Source organism: Conger conger, chromosome 5 (assembly GCF_963514075.1).
Source record: "Conger conger chromosome 5, fConCon1.1, whole genome shotgun sequence".
NCBI lineage: Eukaryota > Metazoa > Chordata > Actinopteri > Anguilliformes > Congridae > Conger > Conger conger.
The window spans coordinates 10,138,847-10,161,329 of NC_083764.1; the positions used below are offsets into that span (position 1 = coordinate 10,138,847).

Consider the following 22,483-nt stretch of genomic DNA (forward strand, 5'->3'; position numbering starts at 1 on the left):
CAGAAACCATGTACAAGTTCATTCAATTAGTTAGTTCTACTGTACTGAATGTTGAAAATGTTGTACTGAATGGCATTGTTGAAGGGTCCCACGACTTTGGCACCCCCACTGTGGGGATTGTTGGTAGTGCTGGGCTGTCATGAAACTTTTTGTCACTGTAAGAATTTTACTATGTTCTGTACAGTCCCCTTCCTGTAGACTTCATGGAAATGTCAGTTAATCCATGTTATATCCTACCGTCTCTGACACGGAAAGGAAAGGCAACAGAATTCCATAGAGGAGCATCTTAAGCTCATTTGGAGGCTGTCAGGGTTCCCACATATCCTGGAAAACCTGGAATCTTTGATAAAAATGTTTGATTATCAGGTCTGTGATCGCAGTCTGCCACCCTATGTAGACCGATACTCAGCTGAAAATTTCAATTGGCAGTCGTATGTTTACTGTTTTGTTGGAAATAGATTAATGCATTTTGACTAATTCTCCTTCCGTTTGCACCTCAATTGGACCTGTAATTAAAATATAAACAATGACATTTTAAGTGTTTAGTAACTCCCACGTATGTCATTTTGTTTTGCAGAACTGAGTAACATTCACTGCCGATTTCCCTGTTGTTCTTGAAATGTCACCCCCTGGTGCTATTGTAGTGTTCGGCATCAGAGTCTGCTGCTTAGCGCATCTGTTGAAATATTTATTGTGCTTGAATCGTGGGTCGCTTCACAACCGCAGACAAAGGGGTGACATGAGTGTGGCGGGACTGAAGAAGTCCCCACTGCAATGTGACGGATAATTCTGGAAACACAGCGTGGCAGACGACTGATGTCTGAGGGGTTTAAAACTGTGAGCCCTCAAAGGTGAGAGGCAATTAGGGATAAAGTTCATTTGTGACACTCCAAAGGGTTGACGTATACTGATGTTTTTTTCACACCGGCAGAAGGTTTAGATTGTAAATGAAAGCCATGGAGATTTGGACAGAGGGACAGACTTCCTGTGGACTTTGAATTTGTTTTGATAATACATTTGTGGTTTTGGAGAGAAAGCAGAGTCAACAAAATCCAAAACCGGCAAGATCTTTTCATTTACCTTTTGCAATTTTAAACTTTTGGAATTGTGAAAATTATTTTGACGTAATCGGCAAGAGTACTTGCTGAAACTAGCATGGCCCAATACCCTGGGTACCGCTATGTTTACCATGTTTACTGTGTGCCATAAGCTTACAATGTATGAATGCCTGGTCCACAGCTGAACAGGACTCTATTGGTTTTGTTCTGCTAGGACTAGGGTGGGCCTTAAGCCAGTTATGGTTCCTTCAGGGCATTTCTACATCACTGCTACTTTTGGCATGCATACCAGGTACAGATTTCGTTTGAATTTACCATTTTTCCCCAGTTTTTTTCTCTCTGAAAAATGTACAAAATCCGCTGATACTATGCAAGAAAAAGTAGGGGGGGAATTGCAGAAGACCGAGAGACATAAAACGGCATAGTTTGCCAGACTTAAGTCTATCTCAGTGTCCATATTTTGAATCTGAATTTGGTAGCTGTTATAGATACTTAGGAATGCGCAGTTTTTTCACGACGGTGTTTGCGTCTTGAAGCGCGAACTGTGTCAAACTCCCCAGCTGCAGCCTCCATGAACATCCCACGTTAGAGCGCGTCTTTATTGCATTTCATAAATCAAACAAAGAGGAGTACTAAGCTGTCAAATATTGACTCATAAATTCAGCGGCTTACAGAGACCTTTAATCCCCCGCAGAAAACGTAATCCCTGCACTTAATCGATTCGCCGGGGCTGAATTGCGTTTATTTAAGGAAACGGCTTAATCCAAATATAGCCTAACCTTGTCATTTGCTTTGATTCATTTTTTTTTTTTTTTTTGCGAGGACTTATTTATGCGTAACTCCGCACATTCGTTCGCCATCTTTAGAACGTTCTGTCATCCGAAATGGCGAAGAGAAAGCCGTCCGTGATTCAGGGCCGTTTCTATTCTTAGTTCCCCGTAAGCCACTCTGGGTCAGTGTTTTATCGTGTTCACGTTCTGACGTCAGGCAGGGCGGTTTCCGTGAACTTGCACATCCAGCAGATGGCTGACTCTAAATCCACCGCGGAGGAGTGCAGTAGGCTGGCAGTGCCTCCGCGGCCCAGTCAGCCCACACCGCACTGAGGCGAAGGCAGATTCGGAGCAACGCTAATGGCTGGTTTATTTTCAGCATTGAGTTCAGTTTATTTCAGAAGATGAGGCGGCGTGGTAATCACTTGTATCATGCATCATTTATTTGCTTGACAGACATCCTAAACTAGGGCAGTTACTTTAGTCACCATTTATACAGCTGGGTGCATTTACTGAAGTGGTATCATGCTGTGGGACGCAAACAAAGCACAACCTGGGACTTGAACTTGCCACCTTCTGTCTTGTATAGTACCTTATACTGCCTTACTGGCTCAGCTGAATACTCAATTCTGATTGGCTGGGAGGTGTGCATTATTTTTCCATCTACGCCCGGCTATGAAGTAGTGCCGGCAAAGGCTTAATCACCATTCCAAATTAATGTGCGTCAACGATCTGATTCAATGAAACAAACATGGATAATTAAGGTTTCTTTTTTGTTTTGTTGTGCATTGCTAGCACGCATAGTGAGCTTTATGTACATGAATGACTGTACAGTACATAACTAGTCTAGTTATAGCTTGACTATGTTTATAGTTTATCCACTATTTTGAGTATAATTCAGTGGTTGGCAAACAAACATGGTGCGAGACCCTTTTCGACCTAAAACTGAACAGAATTGTAATATTAGCGAACGTAAAGCTAGCATGCTAGCTTATCTGACCTGGTCGAAAGGGTGGCTTAAATTCACGTTTCCTTGCTAAGCGATATAGGGTTTGAAATATTTGCTGTAGCATTTCTATTGTAATAGAATCTCACATTTTGAAATGCACGTTATGCTTTTTGTTGGTAAGCCACGGTATATGCGGGATAATGACGTTGGAGCAGGGCATTATGCAGTTTGAATGCCCTTTGCGGACGGAAATTGCCCTCGGCTTCGCTTCAGGCAATTTACTTGCCTCCGCGTGGGGCATTCAAACTGCGTAATACCCTGCCCCAAGGTTGTTATCTGTTACGTAATACGCATGCCTATAAGGTCAGCCATACGGTGGACCAAATAAATAAATCATACGGTGAACATTGCTGAAGAAATGACCCAATCCTGTGTTCGCCTATCCCAACTGACATTCTCATTGGAGACATGTTTACTGTGTGTTCGGATCTCCCCCCCCCCCCCCCCCCCCCTCACCGCACAAACACACACACGCACACACACACACACGCGCACACACACACACACGCGCACACACACACACTCCACACACACACACACACACACACTCCACACACACGCACACACACACATTCCACACACACACACACACATTCCACACACACACACACACACACACACACACACACGAACACACACGCACACACACACTCCACACACACACACACGCACACACACACACACGCACACACACACACACGCGCACACGCACACGCGCACACACACACACTCCACACACACACACACGCGCACACACACACACACACATTCCACACACACACACACACACACACACACACACACTCCACACACAGACACACACACTCCTCACACACACACACACACACACACACACTCCACACCCTTTTCTTCTCTGGCCTGCACACATGTAACCAAGGAAACAGCCTTCACTGAAATTAAGGCCTTTTCATCTGCACGTGACACATATTTTTCCACATTTCATTCGCTGACCTTGAGGACACATCGCCTCGGCGTCTTGCTAAAAAGCCTCAGCATCATCTTGACCAAATAAAGAAGGGGGGGGGTAAGGTTGTGGGGGGGTGGGGGTGTTGCCAGGCCCCCTGCCTGCTGCTGCCGGTCTGGGCAATCTGAGAGAAAGCTGGAGAAGGCTCCCTCTGCCTGTCGCGGGAGATTGTTTTTGGCGGATGAATAATGGATGGGGTGGGCTGAATAAAAGAGCGTGATCCTCTCTGACCCCTGGAGGGGTGACATCAGAGGCGGAGCTGGGCCCAACGTCAGCTGTCAATCAGTCGGCCATTTTGAAGATGAGCAGAGGGTGGGGGGGCGTGTAGGGATGAGGAAGGTCTGTTAAGGCCAAGGCAAACAGACAGACCGACAGACAAACAGACAGATCTCCTCTGGCCCACCCAGGCTCATATCTCACATCTCTGCCTGCTTCCCGGAGACATCCATTACCCTGCTCTTTCAGCTTCGCCGTGTTATTGTTGGTGAATTCATCTCCCCCCCATCACAGCGAGACATCCCCACGTATAATCCACCTGCCACAGGGGCTCGGGGGAGGCTGCTGTTTATAGAAACACCAATAACTTTAAAAGTAACAAAAACCCCTCAGTGAGAGCCTCTGCTCTAAGGCACTGTCAGGTCACGCAGTCCGCTCTGGAAAGAAGAGAATGGAAACCCTGTTGTCCTTTCAGCGCGGCGATTCGCCTTTGGCTTCGCAGTGACATTAAAAACAGTCTGCATTCCACACCGGACAGACAGACGGGCAGACAGACAGATAGCATTAATGCATCTTGAGCCTCTTGTCGTCCGGATCTTAATCTCAAGACTCGTAAAAGAACAAAGTACAAAGTGCACGGCACAAGAATAAAAATATCCACAGATATATATTTTTTTAAATGTCTTAAGTGGTACGCCCAGCACCAGTCCTGTGCAGTTTTGTCCCCGTGGGCTGGAGCTGTGTGTCTAGCCATGCTAGTGCAGACTGAAGGACAGCCCCACTGGATGGCAAATGCCTGCCCACACATTGACAAAATGGTTCCAAAATGAACCCTGTGATTCCATAGGAGAACCCCATCTAGGTTCTCTTGTCAGGCAAAATAGGTTATTTATCTGGGAGCAATCTCACTTTGCACCTATGATAGAGGGTTAGTCCGTAAAGAAGTAAAAAGGGTTCCTCTATGGAGACAAGCCAAAGTTTTTTCTGAGGGTGTCGTGTCACTGAGGGGTATAGTTGGTGGGTTGTACCCTGCCACTTGGAGCGAAGGCTACTTCTCTTCTCAATTGGGCGCTTGGGGACCCCCAGTTTGGCCTTTCATAGCCCTCCTCCGGTTAAAATTCACAAAATCTTAGTTTTGTTTACATACATATGAGCTTGAAAAGAGAGCTTGCATCTTTTATTTCTTCTCTGAATACCAGTTTATTGAAGAATAAATTACGCATGATAGCACCAAACGTGCTTCTATTCTGGGAATAGAATCCCTATTTTCTTGAAGATAACATTTGACCTTCAGGGCATTCCAACTCCCCAGTGCTCTGTCTTCAATAAGCATGTGGGGGGGGGGGGGGGGGGGGGGGGTTTGGGAGCGTCGTACCAGAAGATGGATTACCGGGTTATGGAACATTTCCTTCATAATTTATTGATCAGCACTGACCTTGGATGGCTTTCCATGGCCAGTGTTTAGTTCTGTCTCCAAATTGGTATTAAACAAGAAACGCAAAACTGTTCCCAGTTTGTAGCTCCTGCAGACTTTGTTTGTGTGGGAGTCGGTGATCCAGTGCAGTGAGGTTTCATTTTAATGGCTGTAATAAACAGAAGAGGGAAACATGTTGCTTCTAGATTAGCATTTGCTTAATACACAACAGCTTATATTATTTTCCCTGAACACCTGAACAACTGAACAGTGTTCAGTTTTCTTTTTAGGAACAGCTGTTTGGTAAATATTTAAGGAAGATGAAACTCTAAACCTATTTGCATTTTTTAAAAGTTGATCCCATCACCACCACTGATAAATGTGACCTGAATACTATCAGCCTGTGACAATGTACAATAGTTATGTTCTCTCTGATAGCTTCTCTTCTGGGTCACTTTTCTATAATCAAATCCATTCAGGTCTTTTATATTCTATTTGAATTGGGTTTTGAAATGTGATATACCATGTGTGAATAGTGGTTTCTATATAAAGAGCCCTGAGAATAATGATCTTCTTTCCAAGGGGGTCTGTCATTTCCCAGTCATAGGCAGTATCCTTTTACAAATACAGAGCAATCTTAAAAACCAATCTTATTTAACTCCGAGGTTCTTATTTAACTCAATGCAATGTCCAACTCTTCTGTTCCATACCCATCTTTTTTTCTTCCCAACCTCTCTAGTGATTTTGAAATGCCTAAAATATATCATGCATAAAGAATAGAATTTTCAGATTTTCATATATAATTGGTTTCTAACAATTTATCATTACGTTTGTGACAAAAAAATTTTTTCTGAAGTATAAATGATGGTTCATCAGTCTGTACTAGATTCAAAAGCTAGGTTCTCATTTGTTTGCTTCTATATTGTACCATTGATAGTGCTCCATTAATAACTATTTTTAAAAACAAAACATCTTTGTAACATGTATTATTTTGGGTTTTTAAGAAATGTTTTCTGTTACAGTAGGGCTCTGTATGAATCTATACTGATAATGTACTAATGTACTAATGCTTTACTTTCTGTGCTATAGTGATGTGTGCTTATTGTTTGAGCATGCCCTAATGAGACTGGCTCAAGCATGTATGTATTGGGATGGTATTCCTCAATTAGTGCAATGCCTTCAGTTCTTCAAAAGGCAAATTCTTTGGTTGTATGCTCGACTCAGTGTGATGCAATATCAATGAAAATATCACTCAGGGCACTAGATTGTTTTGAATAGTTATTGTATAATTTTTCCAAATTGATGGGTTTAGAGTGCTGATTAATTCTGTAACGGTATCTTTGAATTTCTGCCAGGTTTTAATCACTTGTGCCTATAATTAAGATAGCAGGTGATGGACTCAGAACTTAGGGAGAGGCTAATTGAAAAGTGGTTCCTTGGGGAGTTTCCAAGTTCGCTGTAGCTCCATAATTGTTCATCTGGGGCTCCAATTATACGGTAGAAATGTATTTTGTGATATCAACCGATAGCGTTCTCAAAATGGGTGAAAGCAGGTTTAATCCTCCCTCAGTTCTTTGTGGAGTGTACTGTATTTTCATTCAGAATCCCCCCCCCCTCACATGAAAGGGCCGATTCCAGAGTAGAAGATGGCTTTGTGTTGGTGTGATGGTGAATGGCTTTAAATTTAATTAGACGTTATTGATGGGGTGGCAAGTCCAGCGAAAGCGCTCATTCTCGATATAGTGATGAGCACAATGGCCTAGAATTGAACACTGACCGTGGCGGCGCTGGTTTGGGCTTGGAGCTGCACATGGCTGAGTCTGTTTTGCTCACTTAGTGTAGTCTATAATGGTAAGGGAAATGGGCCTGTGACTCTGTCGTTGTAGGTTCGATTCCTGGCACTGCTATTGTAGCCTTGAGGAAGGTACTTCACCTGAATTTAAATATATGGCTGTAAATGTTAATGGAGACGGGGGTAGTAAACTGTGTAAGTCCCTCTATAAGATTGTCTGCTAAACTTAGCATCACCAGGGCAGAGAGGGTTTCAATTGGCGTTGCTCAAGAGCGGCATCTCAGGTCATTTGGGGAATTGCAGTGTTTTACCATAGAGGCCATTCAGCTCAGCTGGAGGACTGCAGAATGGAAAGCAGAAATGTTTGGCTGTGCATTTTGGACGTATGTGTGGGTTGCAGGAGATAAGAAATGAATGACAGGTTCTGTGTACAGTGCATGTAACACAGACACACACACACACACACACACACACACCAACACACACACAAACACATCAAAAAAGTCTAGCCCAGGGATCAGCTGCTCACGGTCCTCGAGGGCCAAGAACTCCACCCTTCCCCCTGCCCTTTACCTGGGAGTCCAATGTGAAAAGTAGCAGTAGCAGTATTTGCCTGGGAGAAAAGAAAACCAGGGCTGGATCTGGATTTGATGCTCCGTGGTCTTGCCTGTACTTGGTCCTGTGGGGGAGGGTATTTCAGTAAAGTGGCAGGGTTACATTTTTATTGCCCATTCCAAGTTCAGAGCGAAAGAAAATATTGATGATATCATTATTATGTTATGAAGACATAGCCATATCATTCCGGTAAGACTTATTGTTCTAGAAGGTTTTGTGGTAGATCAGACCTTTGGAGAATATCAGATTCCATGCTCCTGAAAATTATTATTGGAAAAATACAATATGCGCCTGTGTGTATCTTACAACACAAATATCTGGCATGATTGTGATGTGCTCTTTGAATTATTCAAGAATATGATTGGCTCAGATTTTTTATTCACTGACATTATTTAATGTTGACCATTTCCGCATTCTGGAAGTGTTCATTTAAACTGAAAACATGTATGTTTTGAATAATTAATGGACTAAGAAGACGTTTTTGACTATATCGTGCGAAAACAAGCAAACTGAAAAATGTATTGCTAAGTACAGCTTATGCATTAGAGTATTTATGAATTGTGTGGACAAACCTGAGAAGCAATTTTGTATTGTGAGCCCGGCCTGGTCAGCCCATCTCCAGCTGAGCGTAATGACCCGTTGTTCTTCTCGTCGTCCCGACTCGGCAGCCTAATAATAGCCGCCGTTTGAACCGGTGCGTGCGAACGCTCGCTAACCGTCGCCGTAGCGCTTCGGCGCGTCCCCGCGGCGGGTTAACGTGCGCCCGTGTGCGGTGCGCTTCCCCGCGTCTCATTGACGGCGCTCGCGTTGACGTCAACGGGAGCCTTTCATCGCCGACCTCGTGTGTCACGTGGCCGCGCTCTGCGCCGTCTTATCCTCCGCCACCCCCACCCCCCCCCCCCTCCCGCTACACCCTGGGGGGAGTGGTGACGTCCTCTGCTAGACGTGGTGCTGCAGACGTCAAGGCGGCTAGCGCTACGCTAGAGCTACGCCAGCCGGCTCACGTTCACCTCTGCATCACAGTGTGCAGCCCCCGCGCTGTTCTCCCAGCATCTGTGTGCGACAGAAGTGCTCGTGGCAGCGCGCTGCTGGATCAGTTCCTATGCGGCAGAAGCTGCTTTCAGGCTGTCAGGCGATAGCTGGGGAATTTGGAAGGAACTGTAATCACGCAGGAAGTCATATATATGTTAATGTGAAGCCCCAGTGTGCACACGCATTGTGTAACCTTCTCCTCTCCTTGGCTCCGCCCACCCTGGCAGATTGGCAGCCTGCTGTCATGGCAGCGGTGCCAGTGTTCCGCTGCTCCCTGAGGCACCTGGGTAACAGACTGGCTCTCTGCAGCAGCCATATTTCTCTCTCAGTCTCTCCCTCCCTCTCTTTATCTCTCTCCATCTCTGTCTCTCTCTCACTCTCTCTCTGTCTCTTTCTCTCCCTCTCTTTATCTCTCTTTATCTCTCATTTTCTCTATCTCTCTCAATCTATCCCTCTTTCTCTGTCAATCTTTTTTTCCCTCTGTCTCTCTCTCTCAATCTCTCTCTGTCCCTCTCTCAATCTTTCTCTCTCTCTCTCTCTGTCGATCTCTGTCAAAGTCTCTGTGTCTCTTTCTCTCCCTCTCTCACTGCAAAAGTGTCTATATTTTTACTTTTTGCTATATAAGATGAAAATATTGCCAATGAGGTTGAACAAGCTAATATTATTTACTTGAGAGAAAAATAAATAAGACGTATTGCCAGACTAATGTTCTGACGGTCACTTTTTGCAGTGCGGCCTCTTTCCTTTACTCTTTCTCTCTTTTTTCCCCCCCTCACTCTTTCTCTCTCACAACATCTTTTTCTGCTTGGGCTTTCGCCCCTTGGAGAGGGCCAGAGGCACATGGATTCACTCCTTGAAGGACCGCGCAGTTACCGCTGTTCCAAAACAAAGTCTCAAAAACGATTTGCTGTGAGTCACTCCGACGTGCGACTCTGGAACCGTGAAAGTGCTGTGTGAGCGAGTGCTGTGTGACCGTTAGAACTGGGCGAGCTAGAAAAGGGATAATTAGAATAGCATGTCGGAGTGTGCTGAGTGCAAGTGTGCGTTGACCTCCGGGAAAGCAGGCGGGGCTCTCCGTGTCATTCTCCTTGTTTGTTGTTTTATTTCACTGGAGAGGTCTATAATCAAATGCCCATGTATTCTGCTGCATGTCAGGGCCTGGCTAGGCTACAGTCGGCGCTAGCGGTGTGAATTGGGAGCCTGCCCGACGTTAGCCGCACCAGCTAGCGTTTGAGAAACGGAATATGTGCGTTTGATCTTTTTCATCTGAAGCAAAACGGCACAGCGAGGACCAGGGGCTGTTTTTGATGGCTCATTTCTGGCACTGCGTGAACATAGTGCTAAACCCCCCCCACAAAAACAAATGGCCACTGTGAGACTTCTGCAGAACTGATAGAGAGGCAGGATTGGCGTCCCTGCTGAAAATGTGGCCGGTGGAAGTCTTGTGTTGGAAAATCACCAGGTATTGGCTGTGGTTTGAAACCAGTTATGACAGCCACCTTCTGCACTGTGGAGATTACACTGGCAGACAAGTCACCTGCTGTGTCTGGCATCCATAGGACCGGCTGGGTGCGTGCGTGCGTGCGTGCGTGCGTGCGTGCGTGCGTGCGTGTGTTTGTGCATGTGTGTATATGTGTGTTTGTGCATGTGTGTGCGTGTTTGCATGTGTGTGCGTGTGTGTGCGTGTGTGTGCGTGTGTGAGTGTGTGTGAGTGTGTGTGTGTATGTGTGTCTGTGCATGTGTGTGTGTGTGTGTGTGTGCTTGTATGTGCGTGTGTGCACGAATGCGTGTGTGTGTGTGTGCATGTGTGTGTGTGTTTTTAAGAATTGCGCTCATGTTAAGTGAGGAAGGGATAAGTGTATAATCTGTACCGAATTGGGTGTGGGTGGATTTTCCTCCTGGCAGCCATAATTGGTCAGCTTTTGTAACACTTATTGATGTATTGACAGATATGCTCCGCAAAGTTCTTTTGAGAAATCTGCAGGCTCAAGGGGCTTTTGTTTCGCTCCGTTATAGATTTTCCACTTACATCTTCAATAACACAATTTTCTGTCATTATGTGCTTGAAAGGCCAAATTGACTGGGTTGTCTTATCTAATCAAGGCTGTCTGGACAAGGCCTGAGCTGTTCCTGTAACACATGGTTACAGGCCCAAGATGTTTTTGTAAGGCCTAAAATGAGCGGCTGATTATATAGAGCCGTTTATTTTTAGTGGAAAATGTAACTTCCTTGCATGTCTTTTTCAAAAGCGCTAATGACAGTTCTTAAAAAAAGCATTTGAGTGGTTTTACCGTAATCAGGAAAGTCAACAGTTTGGTCGTAGCAAGCATTTATAACTCATAATGTTATGGTTCGGTTGCTTTGATTTGATATTTGTCTCTCTTTTGATTTAATTTTCAAATGTTTGCTCCAAATAGATAAAAACTGTCCATGTTAAATGGTCATTGTACGGTAAAGTGTTTTTTGTTTTTTTTTCTCCGCTACAAGATCAACACCGTGTGACATTTCAGTTAAAAAATGGCCGTGCTGTGATTAATTCGTTTCACCCCTTTAAGTTTGAGCTCTTTAGTCATTTTAATCCCTCTGTGAATAAACAGTACTTACATTCCATCAGCGTCCTCTCTCTGCTGGCCTGTGCTGTATCACACTGAACCCATTAGCATCATACCGAACATACTCAGAATTTATAAACACTCGCTGGTAAGTGGGTTCGTGTAATGAAATGTTCCTTCATTCAAGATTGCCAGCGACGTGGATTGTGTGTGGTAAATGGGCCTTATGCAGTTTTCCAGTGTCAAAAAGAGTTTGCTGGAATAAACATTTTGGTCGCGCTGATACGCCGTACGTGGCGTTCGGAGCGTTTGGCAGTTCTGAAAACGCCCCTGTGACCCGTCGGCTGACTCTGTCCATTTGGGTTGATTCTGCGGCTTAGAATCCAGAGCAGGACCGTGGAGGTGGATGAGAACAGGATCTACCCCCCCCCCCCCCGAAGGAATGCAAATGGCATTCAAAGTGCCGGCAAAGAGAGAGAGTGAGAGAAAGAGAAAGAGAGAAAGAGAGAATGTAATAATAAGACAATGATGTCACCTCAACTACCCTGCCCCCCCCCCCCCCACACACACACACACACACCCCCCCGCCTCATACGCCAACTGCCACCCCAGGCTGCCCTCAGGACCAGAATCACTGAAACCTCTTTTGTATACTATGCTATTCTCATATGCGTCTTAATTACGGATTTATGTTTGGTGTTAATGAGAGAAGTCAGAGGAGAAGGGATCACAACAGCGGTGTGCAGAAGGGCATCTCTGAACATACAACACATCAAACCTCGAAGGGGGTAAGCTACAGCAGCGGAAGACCAATAAGTAAAAAAATAATAATAATACAAAAAAACCTAATAAATTGATCACTGAGTGTAGTACTTTGGAGAGATGAAATCCGTAATCACTTTCCCGTTCGCGTCGCCTTCATTGCCTTCAGTTCACATGCTGAATTGACAGGCTAAGCACGGCCAAAGGCTCGTCTGCAATTCCCAGACAGCCTGAAACCTGCACGGAGCCTCGCTGCTGAAAGATAAGAGGCTGTAGTCTCTCATTTGCATGCAGTGACATTCTGTGCGTAACTGCTAAACAGAGAGATGCCCGTACGCTTAATGTCAGTTGGAGTCAGATAAGGTTATTGGAGTCAGATACGTAAATAATGGTGAGGTGATGTTCACCCCGTCCCCCTCCTGAGGCACACAGGTATGGCTATACGCCATTCTCCACTGTTTCCGACATTCGGCACATTGAATGGAAATCTGCAATTGGAAAAAGGGATTTAAAAAATGGCAGCTTTGCTTGTATGATGTTAGGCCCAAGGTGGCACGGGTGGTGCACTGCCGCCTCACAGCAAGGCGGTTCTGGGTTCGAATCCCGGTCGGCCGGGGCCTCTCTGTGTGGAGTTTGCATGTTCTCCCCGTGTTTGCGTGGGTTTCCTCCGGGTACTCCGGTTTCCTCCCACAGTCCAAAGACATGCAGGTTAGGCTGATTGGAGAGTCTAAATTGCCCATAGGTATGAGTGTGTGAGTGAATGGTGTGTGTGCCCTGCGATGGACTGGCGATCTGTCCAGGGTGTATTCCTGCCTTTCGCCCAATGTACGCTGGGATAGGCTCCAGCCCCCCTGCGACCCTGTTCAGGATAAGCGGGTTAGGATAATGAATGAAGAATGGGCAATCCGTTATGTGTTGAAGTCTCTGGTTTGCCAATGCTTGAAAAAAGGGCTCTTCAGTTCCTCTATAGCAGAGGTGGCCAACCCTGTTCATGGAGATCTACCTTCCAGTGGGGTTTCACTCCAACCCTAACAATGAACACCCCGTTGAACAGTGTGTTGAGTTGCTAATGAGTCAGGTGTGCCAAATGGAAACCGACAGGGTGGTAGATCTCCAGGTACAGGGTTGGTTACCACTGATCTACAAAGACAGAGTGCAACCCTTTGGAAACCTTTCTTCTGAGCTTGTAGACGTGAGGCTTCAAGGTCAAAGTTGAATATGTTCTGCTTGTGATTCTGTGTGATTCTGCTTCGGAGGGCAGGCCTGACTGGCATTGAGTGGGACCACATTATCCTGTTTTGCACTCCAGCATAAGAAAGAAAGCCTCTTCCATTGATCTGTCTGGCAGTCTCGGATTAGACTGTTCTCCAGCTGTGGGGGTGAGGGAGGGTGAGCTCTTTTTCAGATTTTGTACTGAAACGAAAGGAAGCCTGAAGGCACACTTAGAACTGAACCGGGCCTTCGACGCACCTGCGCGAAAAAGCCATCCGTCTTCCGTCTGCGGCAGGCGAGATGAATTGGCTTTTTATGCCGTGTCGAGACGATCGCAGTCTCGAGGCGGCCATCTTGCTCAATTACAGACACCAGCAAGAGCTGCTAGGAGGGTGAAAGTGAGCTCTCGCAAAATAACTGCCCGTGTTTTATTCCTGGCGACAGTCAATTTTTTATTCCTGCTCTCGTGCTAATTCAGAAGCGCTGAGGTATATTTAGAGCTTCATTTCTTATCATCAGTTTCAATTATGGAGAAGTTATATATCCTTTTTTGGTTGAAATGGTTAAAACACCATTTCTAACACTTTAACTGAAGGGTTTTTTCCCCCCACAGCATGATGTAGCCGACATAACATCTGTGTAACAACCTCACAATGCCTGACCTAATTATTAGCAATCACTCACAATGCTTTTGACAATGGCAAACACTTGTCATGCTGTTGCAAGCTGTGAACATACAGCACATGACTGCTAATTATAAACAGCAGTGCAGTGTATGATCGAAGCAAGATTCAGCCGGATTGACTTGTACCAGTAACCTTCAATAAGACCAGTTGGTTTTGAATGCGTAAGTTAGACAGCAACGCACAAATCTTGACTTTCAGCTTAAAATAAACTATTGTGGAGTGCAGATGAATGGAAACATGACTAATTAGCAAACATCCCCAGCTGTACTCTTTTAACAAGCTTGCATACCCCTGCGAAAGAGAAATAAATAAATAAAATAAAAATAACTACAGCTGTGACTCACAGAACTGTACGACAAAAGGCTGCTTAGGATGTTTCATTCTGAAATCAGCTTTGGCACATAATCATTTTCAATTTTCTGCCCTGCATTACTTCCAGTGGGAAGGGAAGATGAGAATGATGGAGGGGGAGAAAGGGAGAAGGAGGGAGCGGCTTACAGAGAGGCTTGGGGAGAGAAAGGGAGAGAGGAGAGAATGGAGGGAGAGAGAGAAAGGGGGAAACAGACTGAGACAGAGAGGGAGAGAGAGGTGTGGAAGAGAGAGAGAATGAAGGGAGAGAGAAAGAGGAGAGAGAGAAAGAAACGGCCTGAGACTGAGAGGGGGGAGAGAGAGAATGGAGGGAGAAAGAGGAAAGAGAGAGAAACAGACAGAGAGAGAGAGAGAGTGAGGGAGAGAGGCAGATAGAGAGTGAGAGTGAGAGAGACAAACAGAGAGGGAGAGAGTAAGAGAGAAACAGACCGAGAGGGAGAGAGGGGGAGAGAGAGAGCGCTCTGGCTGACGTGATGTCATTGCGTAGAGTAGGAAGGGGAGGGGGGGGGGGAGGCTGCTGGTGGTGGATTTGCGCTCTCGGAGCAGATCAGTGTGTGACGCTCCAGCAGCGGAGGGAGGAGTGGAGAACAGAGCCCTCTCGAGCGCGCTCTCCGGGAAGCAAGCGGCACAAACGCAGAAACGCAACGCTCCGCAGAACCCCACGCACTCCGGCCGTCCGTCCGTCCGTCCGACCGCACGCCCGTCCCGTCTCAGCCAGGGGCCGCCCGCCCGCCGCGCCGCAGGGAGAATGCCGTCGCGAAACGTGGACTGTGACGCGACCACGCTCATCGCCTGCGTGGTCGACGTCGAGGTGTTCACCGGCCGGGAGGTCAAGGTAGGCGACCGCCGCCGCCGCTGCCGTGCGTTTGCGCTGTTACAGAACGGCTGTGTCTGCCGCTCCTCTGCTCCTAAACACCGCTCGCTCACGAAGCTGCATGGTGCTTCTGTGTGAAAGACACGCATCACAAGTTCTGTCTCGGTCTGCGCCCGGTGTAGTGCTTTTATAAAGAGCTTCATGCTGAGAAGGTCGTTGTAGATGACAAGCACAAGAAATAATGTGGTTCTGATCAAGTAGGATAACAGAGGAGAAGGCACTCTTTCGGACGAGCGCCGGTTCGGAGAAGTTTCCTCATTTATGTGTGAGAGCGTATGGCAGCCTTTCCAGAGGTGAACTGTAACTTGCATAGTTGCAGAATTACACTGATAGGGGGCATAGAGCAGTCGTGAAGCAGGTAAACCCACACTTAGGAACAGTGCTTCGATTCATTTAGCTAACACTGCTAATGCTACTGCGCTACAGTACAGCAGTCTTCACGCCACACGCACTGCTAACTTCTGCCTTTAGCTCAGTGCCATGCAGTCCTCTAGTAACTTGGCAGCGAATGGGTCCTTGTGTGTTTATACGATTTTACATTGCACGCAGTTGCCTAGCAGCGTTGAAGCTTGTTTGTTGAAGCTTGAGATGTGTGATGCTTGTTTGAATGTGTTGCTTTTTCAAACAACAACAACAAAAAAAAAACCCAGATCCTGCAACATTTTTGGCACCGCGGATCATGGGACGGATCTGTTCATTTTGAGATTTACGCTGTCCTAAACATCCCCGTCCCTCAGCCAAGAGTCCCCTTCCCCCCCCCCCCCCCCGTCTGAATCACGTCAGCGTTGTTGCCACACTTAGTCCTCCGAGTGCAGCAACTGTCTCGGTTGCTGCCTCCCTCCATTCATAAAACCCCCTCGGAAAAACAAAAAAAGGGCATCACACCCCCGAGGAACCAGATCTTTCCCTGTACCCAGATCCTTTGGGCCGACGCGCACTGGGGGACTTACCATTAAGGAGCGTCTGCTGTGGCTTTCAAGGGCAACTCTGAGTGCTGCCGTTCGCTCCATCACCCATTACACATATGAGTCACTCATAACAAGCCTGCGACCGCAGTGGAGTGTAATTTTAACCAGGTTAATTATTGTTGTGCACCCTCCTGTTTTTGACGTTCCTTCATTGAAAGGCAAAAGGTATGAGTCATGGGATATGATAGTGTGTGTGCGTGTGTATGTGTGTGTGTGTGGTGGAGGGGAGAATCATGGGTAGCTGACGCTGTGTGAAAAGTAGCCAATAGGCGGCTCTTGATTCTGAACTCAGACGGGGGTGGGTAAATGCAGACCATGGGACCGCTCAGATACCATAGAGATGTTGAACTTTGAACTGGCTGATTTTGACCTAGAAGCTGGAAATGACTCTCGCTTTATAGAGCATTGTCAAAAAAGATTTTCAACTCATTGCTTTTTTTCAAATGTCGTGCTTTTTTTTCAAACATTTTTCCTACACTAGTGAATCGCTCATGAAATCGAAAGTGACATCTTTCATCAATACACCGCTTAACGTGAGATGTGATTTGGTGTTTTGTGACATTGGAGCCCATGCAGATGCACGGTTGTCCTGGCAGGTCTCTCTCCGCTGTGTGCGGTTGTCCTGGCCGGTCTCTCTCCACTGTGTGCGGATGCCCTGGCAGGTCTCTCTCCGCTGCGTGCGGTTGCCCTGGCAGGTCTCTCTCCGCTGTGTGCGGTTGCCCTGGCAGGTCTCTCTCCGCTGTGTGCGGTTGCCCTGGCAGGTCTCTCTCCGCTGTGTGCGGTTGCCCTGGCAGGTCTCTCCGCTGTGTGCGGTTGCCCTGGCAGGTCTCTCTCCGCTGCGTGCGGTTGCCCTGGCAGGTCTCTCTCCAGTGTGTGCGGTTGCCCTGGCAGGTCTCTCTCCGCTGTGTGCGGTTGCCCTGGCAGGTCTCTCTCCGCTGCGTGCGGTTGGGCGGTTGACCCTGCGATGGCGGCTCGCGTGGCTGAACGTGTGCTGTCCCAGGCCTGTGAAGCGGGGGTCCCCTGTGTGTCACTCTGCATCAGTCAGACCCGAGGGCGGCACTGCAGGGGGTCACCACTGCCTGAGAGAACTGCACTGATGACAGGGCTGTCAGACACAAAAACAAACAAAAACAAACCAGCACACACACACACACACACACATATACACACACACATTCGCACAGGCACAAATTCACACACACACACACACACACACACACACACACACACACACACAGACACACATACATATACACACACACACATATGCACAGGCACAAATTCACACACACACATGCACAGACACAAACACACGCACATACGCACAGGCACAAATTCACACACACACACACACACACACACACACACACACATACACACACATGCACGGACACACAGGCGCAAATTCACACACATGCAAAAACACACATTCATACGCACAACCCATATGGAAATGCAATATACTGTGTATGCTGCAATATAGGTAAAATATATGGACAATACACTAATAAATATATTTCCCATCATTTTTAAAAATATCATTCTGACAGCAGAAACAAATATATATTCTGAAGTTCTGCAATATATTTTTCTGGTCTTAAATATAAAAAAAACTTTCATTTGAATATGTTGGCCCTATATTCCCCCTGCTGTGTGCCTGCAGCCTGCAGCAGGGGCCTGCGCTCTGGCGGTGGTTTCTCGCGGAAGCGTTCTCGTTTGTCTTGGTTTGTGTCGAGTCCCCGGCTGGCTCACACTGCTGACCAGTAACCGGAAAAGTCTGAGCTCCCCGGGGCCCTCCCTGCATTATTTATGCTGATTTCATGGAAAAAAATCATTCAGACATCAAGATTTCATTATTATTTCTGTGGGAATTTGACTAGTGGCTTGGTTTTATAAGTCTATGCTATTCTTTGATTCTTCTTCTCATATTTATGAGGACTTGAAGGGCACTATAAAAAAGTGTTTCCCATTGATTGGTTGTATTACAACAGATTTTGAACCAATCAGGTTCTGTAGAGGCCTCCTTTTTGGAGACATCTTTGGATCTACAGTGATAGAAGTTAGGTGAAACTTATATTTTTTAGAGTTTGTTGCAGGATGGTGTTTAGCGCAGTAAAGAGTCTTTGGACTGAGGTGTTAGGTGAGGCAGGAATTAATTGTAGCCACCTACTCCCTGAAATATTGCGACTCAATTGTGACCAAAGTCAAAGGAACGAGTATGACAACTTCTGAGATGCTAATGCTAAGCAGCTGATTACACGGTCAGCCAAACGATTAGTGCCGGTCACAGTTACTGAAGAGGGTTTAAATCAAAACATTTTTCAGTCACTAGCTCCAACGGGAAAGCAAATGCAAAATGACAGTACACTTCAAATTCAGTTGACAGAATAGGAAGCATTTTTACAACAGGTATTGTCAAGGGGGCGGGGGGGGGGTCTATAATTGAAAGGATGTAAGAGCTTGCCTGGGGGAAAGCATTGGGTGTGGAGCATAATGCAATCACGAATACGCTGGGAGTGAGGAGTGTGTTGTGAATATCACATGGCGTTTTTTTGGGAGGTGGGGGTGGCTGGTCTCCCACTTGGTCCTGGATGATAGTCCTCTTCCATTCTTCATCTGCCCAGGTTCTTGGAGTAGTACTGGACAACAGACTGTCCCTCTCCGAGAACATCATGGTGGTGCGTTGGGCCACCTGTACAACATCTGGAGACTCCAGTCCTCCTTCACCACCCACTCATTCCAGCTCTTAATCCACACTCTGCTCGCGCTGTACTTCCTGTCTGGGCTACCACAACTTCCTCCTTGCTGGTCTCCCTGACTCTATAGAGGCCAGCAGCTCATTCAGAACACCTTTTCTCAACCTGATCCTCCATTTTCCTCCATACCTCCCATTTCAACCTGCATCAAATTCAAAACTATGGTGCTGGCCCACTGGGCAGCTAACAGGACAGCTCTGTTAATAACTTCAAAGGATCATCAGACACTACACACCAGCCAGACCCCCCCTTCCCCCTGTTCTGCTACCTCCGGGCACTGACTCACACCACTCCTCCGCTCCATCACACACACACACACACACACACACACACACACGTTCCTGCACTTCCAGGTCACATCCCCTTGCTCCCTCGTGCTGAAATGACCTTCTCACTGTGGTCAACCAGCAGAACCCCCCCCCTTGTCTGACGCAGACCTTTCTCATAGTATTTACTTTTGTGAAAGTAATGTCATAGGAATAGGCGTGTGGGTAGTTTATTTGTATAGTGCTTTGTTATGCCATTTTCATGTTCTCATTCCTGTACTTAAATTGACTCGTCCCTTCTTGGATAGGCCTCTTTTGTACTCCTGGGACCAACAGTTAACTTCTGTCAGTTGCTCTGGCTGAAACGTTCCTGCTAAGCAATTCGTAGTGTAATGTAGTGTTTAATGTTTTCGTTTATTTTTTATGGCCACAAAGAAGGCATAATGCTTCCATGAGTCCTGCGCTGCTTTAATTTTAGACACTGGGATGATACAGGAGAGTGAGTCAGCTGGCACCCCCACTCCCCATCCACAGAGAACACCGCTATATCAGCACTCAACTTCACACTAAACAAGCACACTGTAAATGCTCTGTCATTAGACGGATAATTGCTGTATATTTATCATATAAACACACACTGTTGCGTAACTTCTTCAATTACATAAAGGACACGGGTTATAGCTGAGTGTGTCATTAGCGGTAGATTCGAGGCTGTGGTTTGGTTTGTTGCCGTTGCAACTAGGTTTCCCAGCTTAATTTAAAAGGAGAGCACGGAGGCATTTTAGTTCATTGACACGCCTCATTGGGACTAACAGTGTTGGTTGGTTCTCTCCCCCCCCCTGTGTGAGAGTATCCAGCAGGCCCTACTGAATCTGTCCCAGGCAGTGCTTTAATCACCTGCTACGGCCCTAGCTGTGTAATGTTATGTCCTTCCATTCAAGAAGTCAGTTTAGTTTAGTTAGGACTGTGAAATGAATAACGGTCACAGTCAGTTACAGTCACAGTCAGTCAGTCAGTAACAACCAGTCACAGTCAGTGAGTCAGTCACACTCAGTCTGTCAGTGAGTCAGTCACAATCAATTACAGTCAGTCAGTCAGTCACAGTCATGATCAGTCATTTTGTCAGTCAGTGAGTCAGTCACAGTCAGTCAGTCTCAGTCAGCCAGTGAGTCAGTCAGTCGCAGTCCTGATCAGACACAGTTGGTCAGTAAGTGAGTCAGTCACAGTCAGTCAGTCAGTCAGCCAGTGAGTCAGTCACAATCAATTACAGTCCGTCGCAGTCATGATCAGACACAGTCGGTCAGTCACAGTCAGTCACAGTCACTTACAGTCCGTCACTTCCTGAGGATCCCTATATGCCCAGCTCTGTATAGCAGTGTGAGCACTGCAGCCAGAACATTCCTCCGTGCTTCAGAGTGATTGTCCCCTTTCTGGGTCTGTCTTCCATTTTCTACCCATTTCTCTTTTATTCCTCCGAATTACTGGGTTTCAGATCAGATGGGCAGGGATTTGATTTATTTTCAGTATATACATTTTGACTTAACTTATTGTTTTATTGGCTGAGATTGCATAGTGCCTGTGTGGTTGTATGTTTCCTGGAATGCAGATGAATTGAATCATGGGAATTGTGGCCATTTTAGTTCTGAAATTCTTTTGTTAGGCTAGCTCAAGTGGCTTTGATACTGGTTTTGTTTATGGCTGTGTAGGAAAGAGTCTGTTAGCTTGTTTTTTTGTGATTGACTATCAAATTATGACAAAAACAAATGTAGGAGATAATGCAAATAATATTGTTTGCTGTTCCGCATGAAGTGAAATATGAAATTATGAACACGGCGAGATGACGTTAGTGTTTATATAAGGCTTGTTTTGCTTTTGTTGTTTATTTTTTTGCAAGGAATCTTGGCACTACTTACTGTTATGCTTGGTTTATAGTGCACACAACGGCTTCAGAACATTAAAAAATGGGAATGAAGACCTGACAGAGATATCATAAACAAACACCCCCCAAAATCTGCCGTCGGAAACTTCCTGACCAAAAAAACTAAATCTTACAAAAAGCACTCTGATGCCTGAAGTGGGTCCTGCAGTGGATTTACATTTAGTCCAGGTCAAAGGTCGGCCAGCGAAAAGTAACGTGAGAGACTGGGGCCTGGTTATGTTTAAGCTGAATTAGTGTTCCTTTCACAAGGGAAAAAAAAACAAAAAAAAAAACAGACTCTCTTCCCCGTTCCCCTGAATCTCCTGCTAATGCATCACCCCTCTAAAAGGATCTGGATTTGATTAAAAAGAGAGGATTGTTTGGTTAAACTTTACATTTTCTCCGCTGTTTTAAGGTGAGCTGCAATTTATGCTCCCCCCCCCCTCCCTCCACCCACAGTTAATAACATTCCTACGCCAGTGACTGTAGATAGTAAACATGACCGCTTGGCTCTGCCTCGACTGTAATTACGAAAGGCCTGCGTGCTCAAGATCCGGAAAACAGAACAACCAGCCGTTTTTCTTTTTCCCCCACCGCTTCTTCTTGTGTATATGTGTGTTTTAATCCTTTGCGTGTGGAATGTTGCGTTGCGTGAACGCGGTTCCGCCACGCGGTTCCGTCACGCTGTAAATTCTGAGGAAAGGACACCGCGGCGACGACAGAAACGCTGTCGTCGGGCGGGTCCAGCTCTAATCCGAGTGCTTTTTTTTTTCAAGGAGAACTCGCCGGATCGGAAAGGTCAATTTGAGTGGCAATTTTCTTGTGTGGAGTGAGTTATATATAGACGCCCTGTCAATTGTGGTAAATGGAATGTTCCAGCTGTATTTGGGGGGGCTTGTGTTCTAGAAATGTGGGATGAAATACCTCGTCCCTCCCCACAGTTACCATGCGAAACAAAACATTCCCTGGTGCTGGACTCTTTTAAAACATGGAGTCAACCATTTCTCATCCCTTGTTGTCTCTCCCTCTCTCTCACCCTCTCTTTCTCTCTCTCTTTCTCTCCCTCAAATTCAAATTACTTTCAATGCACTTTTTGCCAAAGCGTACATATGAATAATATGCTAAATAACGACAATAATTACAAGTGTGCAAACACCTGGAACATGGCCTATTGTGTGCACTATACCCCACTAAAGTACCCAATGTGATGGGTGATGTAGGGTCTTTAA

At 46.2% G+C, this 22,483-nt stretch overlaps 1 protein-coding gene across 2 annotated transcripts in view; it reads left to right on the forward strand.

The window, feature by feature from the left end:
* Positions 1-22,483, forward strand: part of rcan2 (regulator of calcineurin 2) — a 70,225-nt gene that overhangs the window by 25,150 nt on the left and 22,592 nt on the right. The window contains exon 1 of one of the 2 annotated variants that reach the window (XM_061241943.1): positions 15,066-15,307. The exons of the other annotated variant lie outside the window; for it this stretch is intronic. Coding sequence (XP_061097927.1) covers positions 15,221-15,307 — 87 coding nt within the window. The 5' untranslated portion in view covers positions 15,066-15,220. Of the gene's footprint in view, positions 1-15,065; positions 15,308-22,483 lie in introns of those variants that run through there. 2 annotated transcript variants of the gene reach the window in all.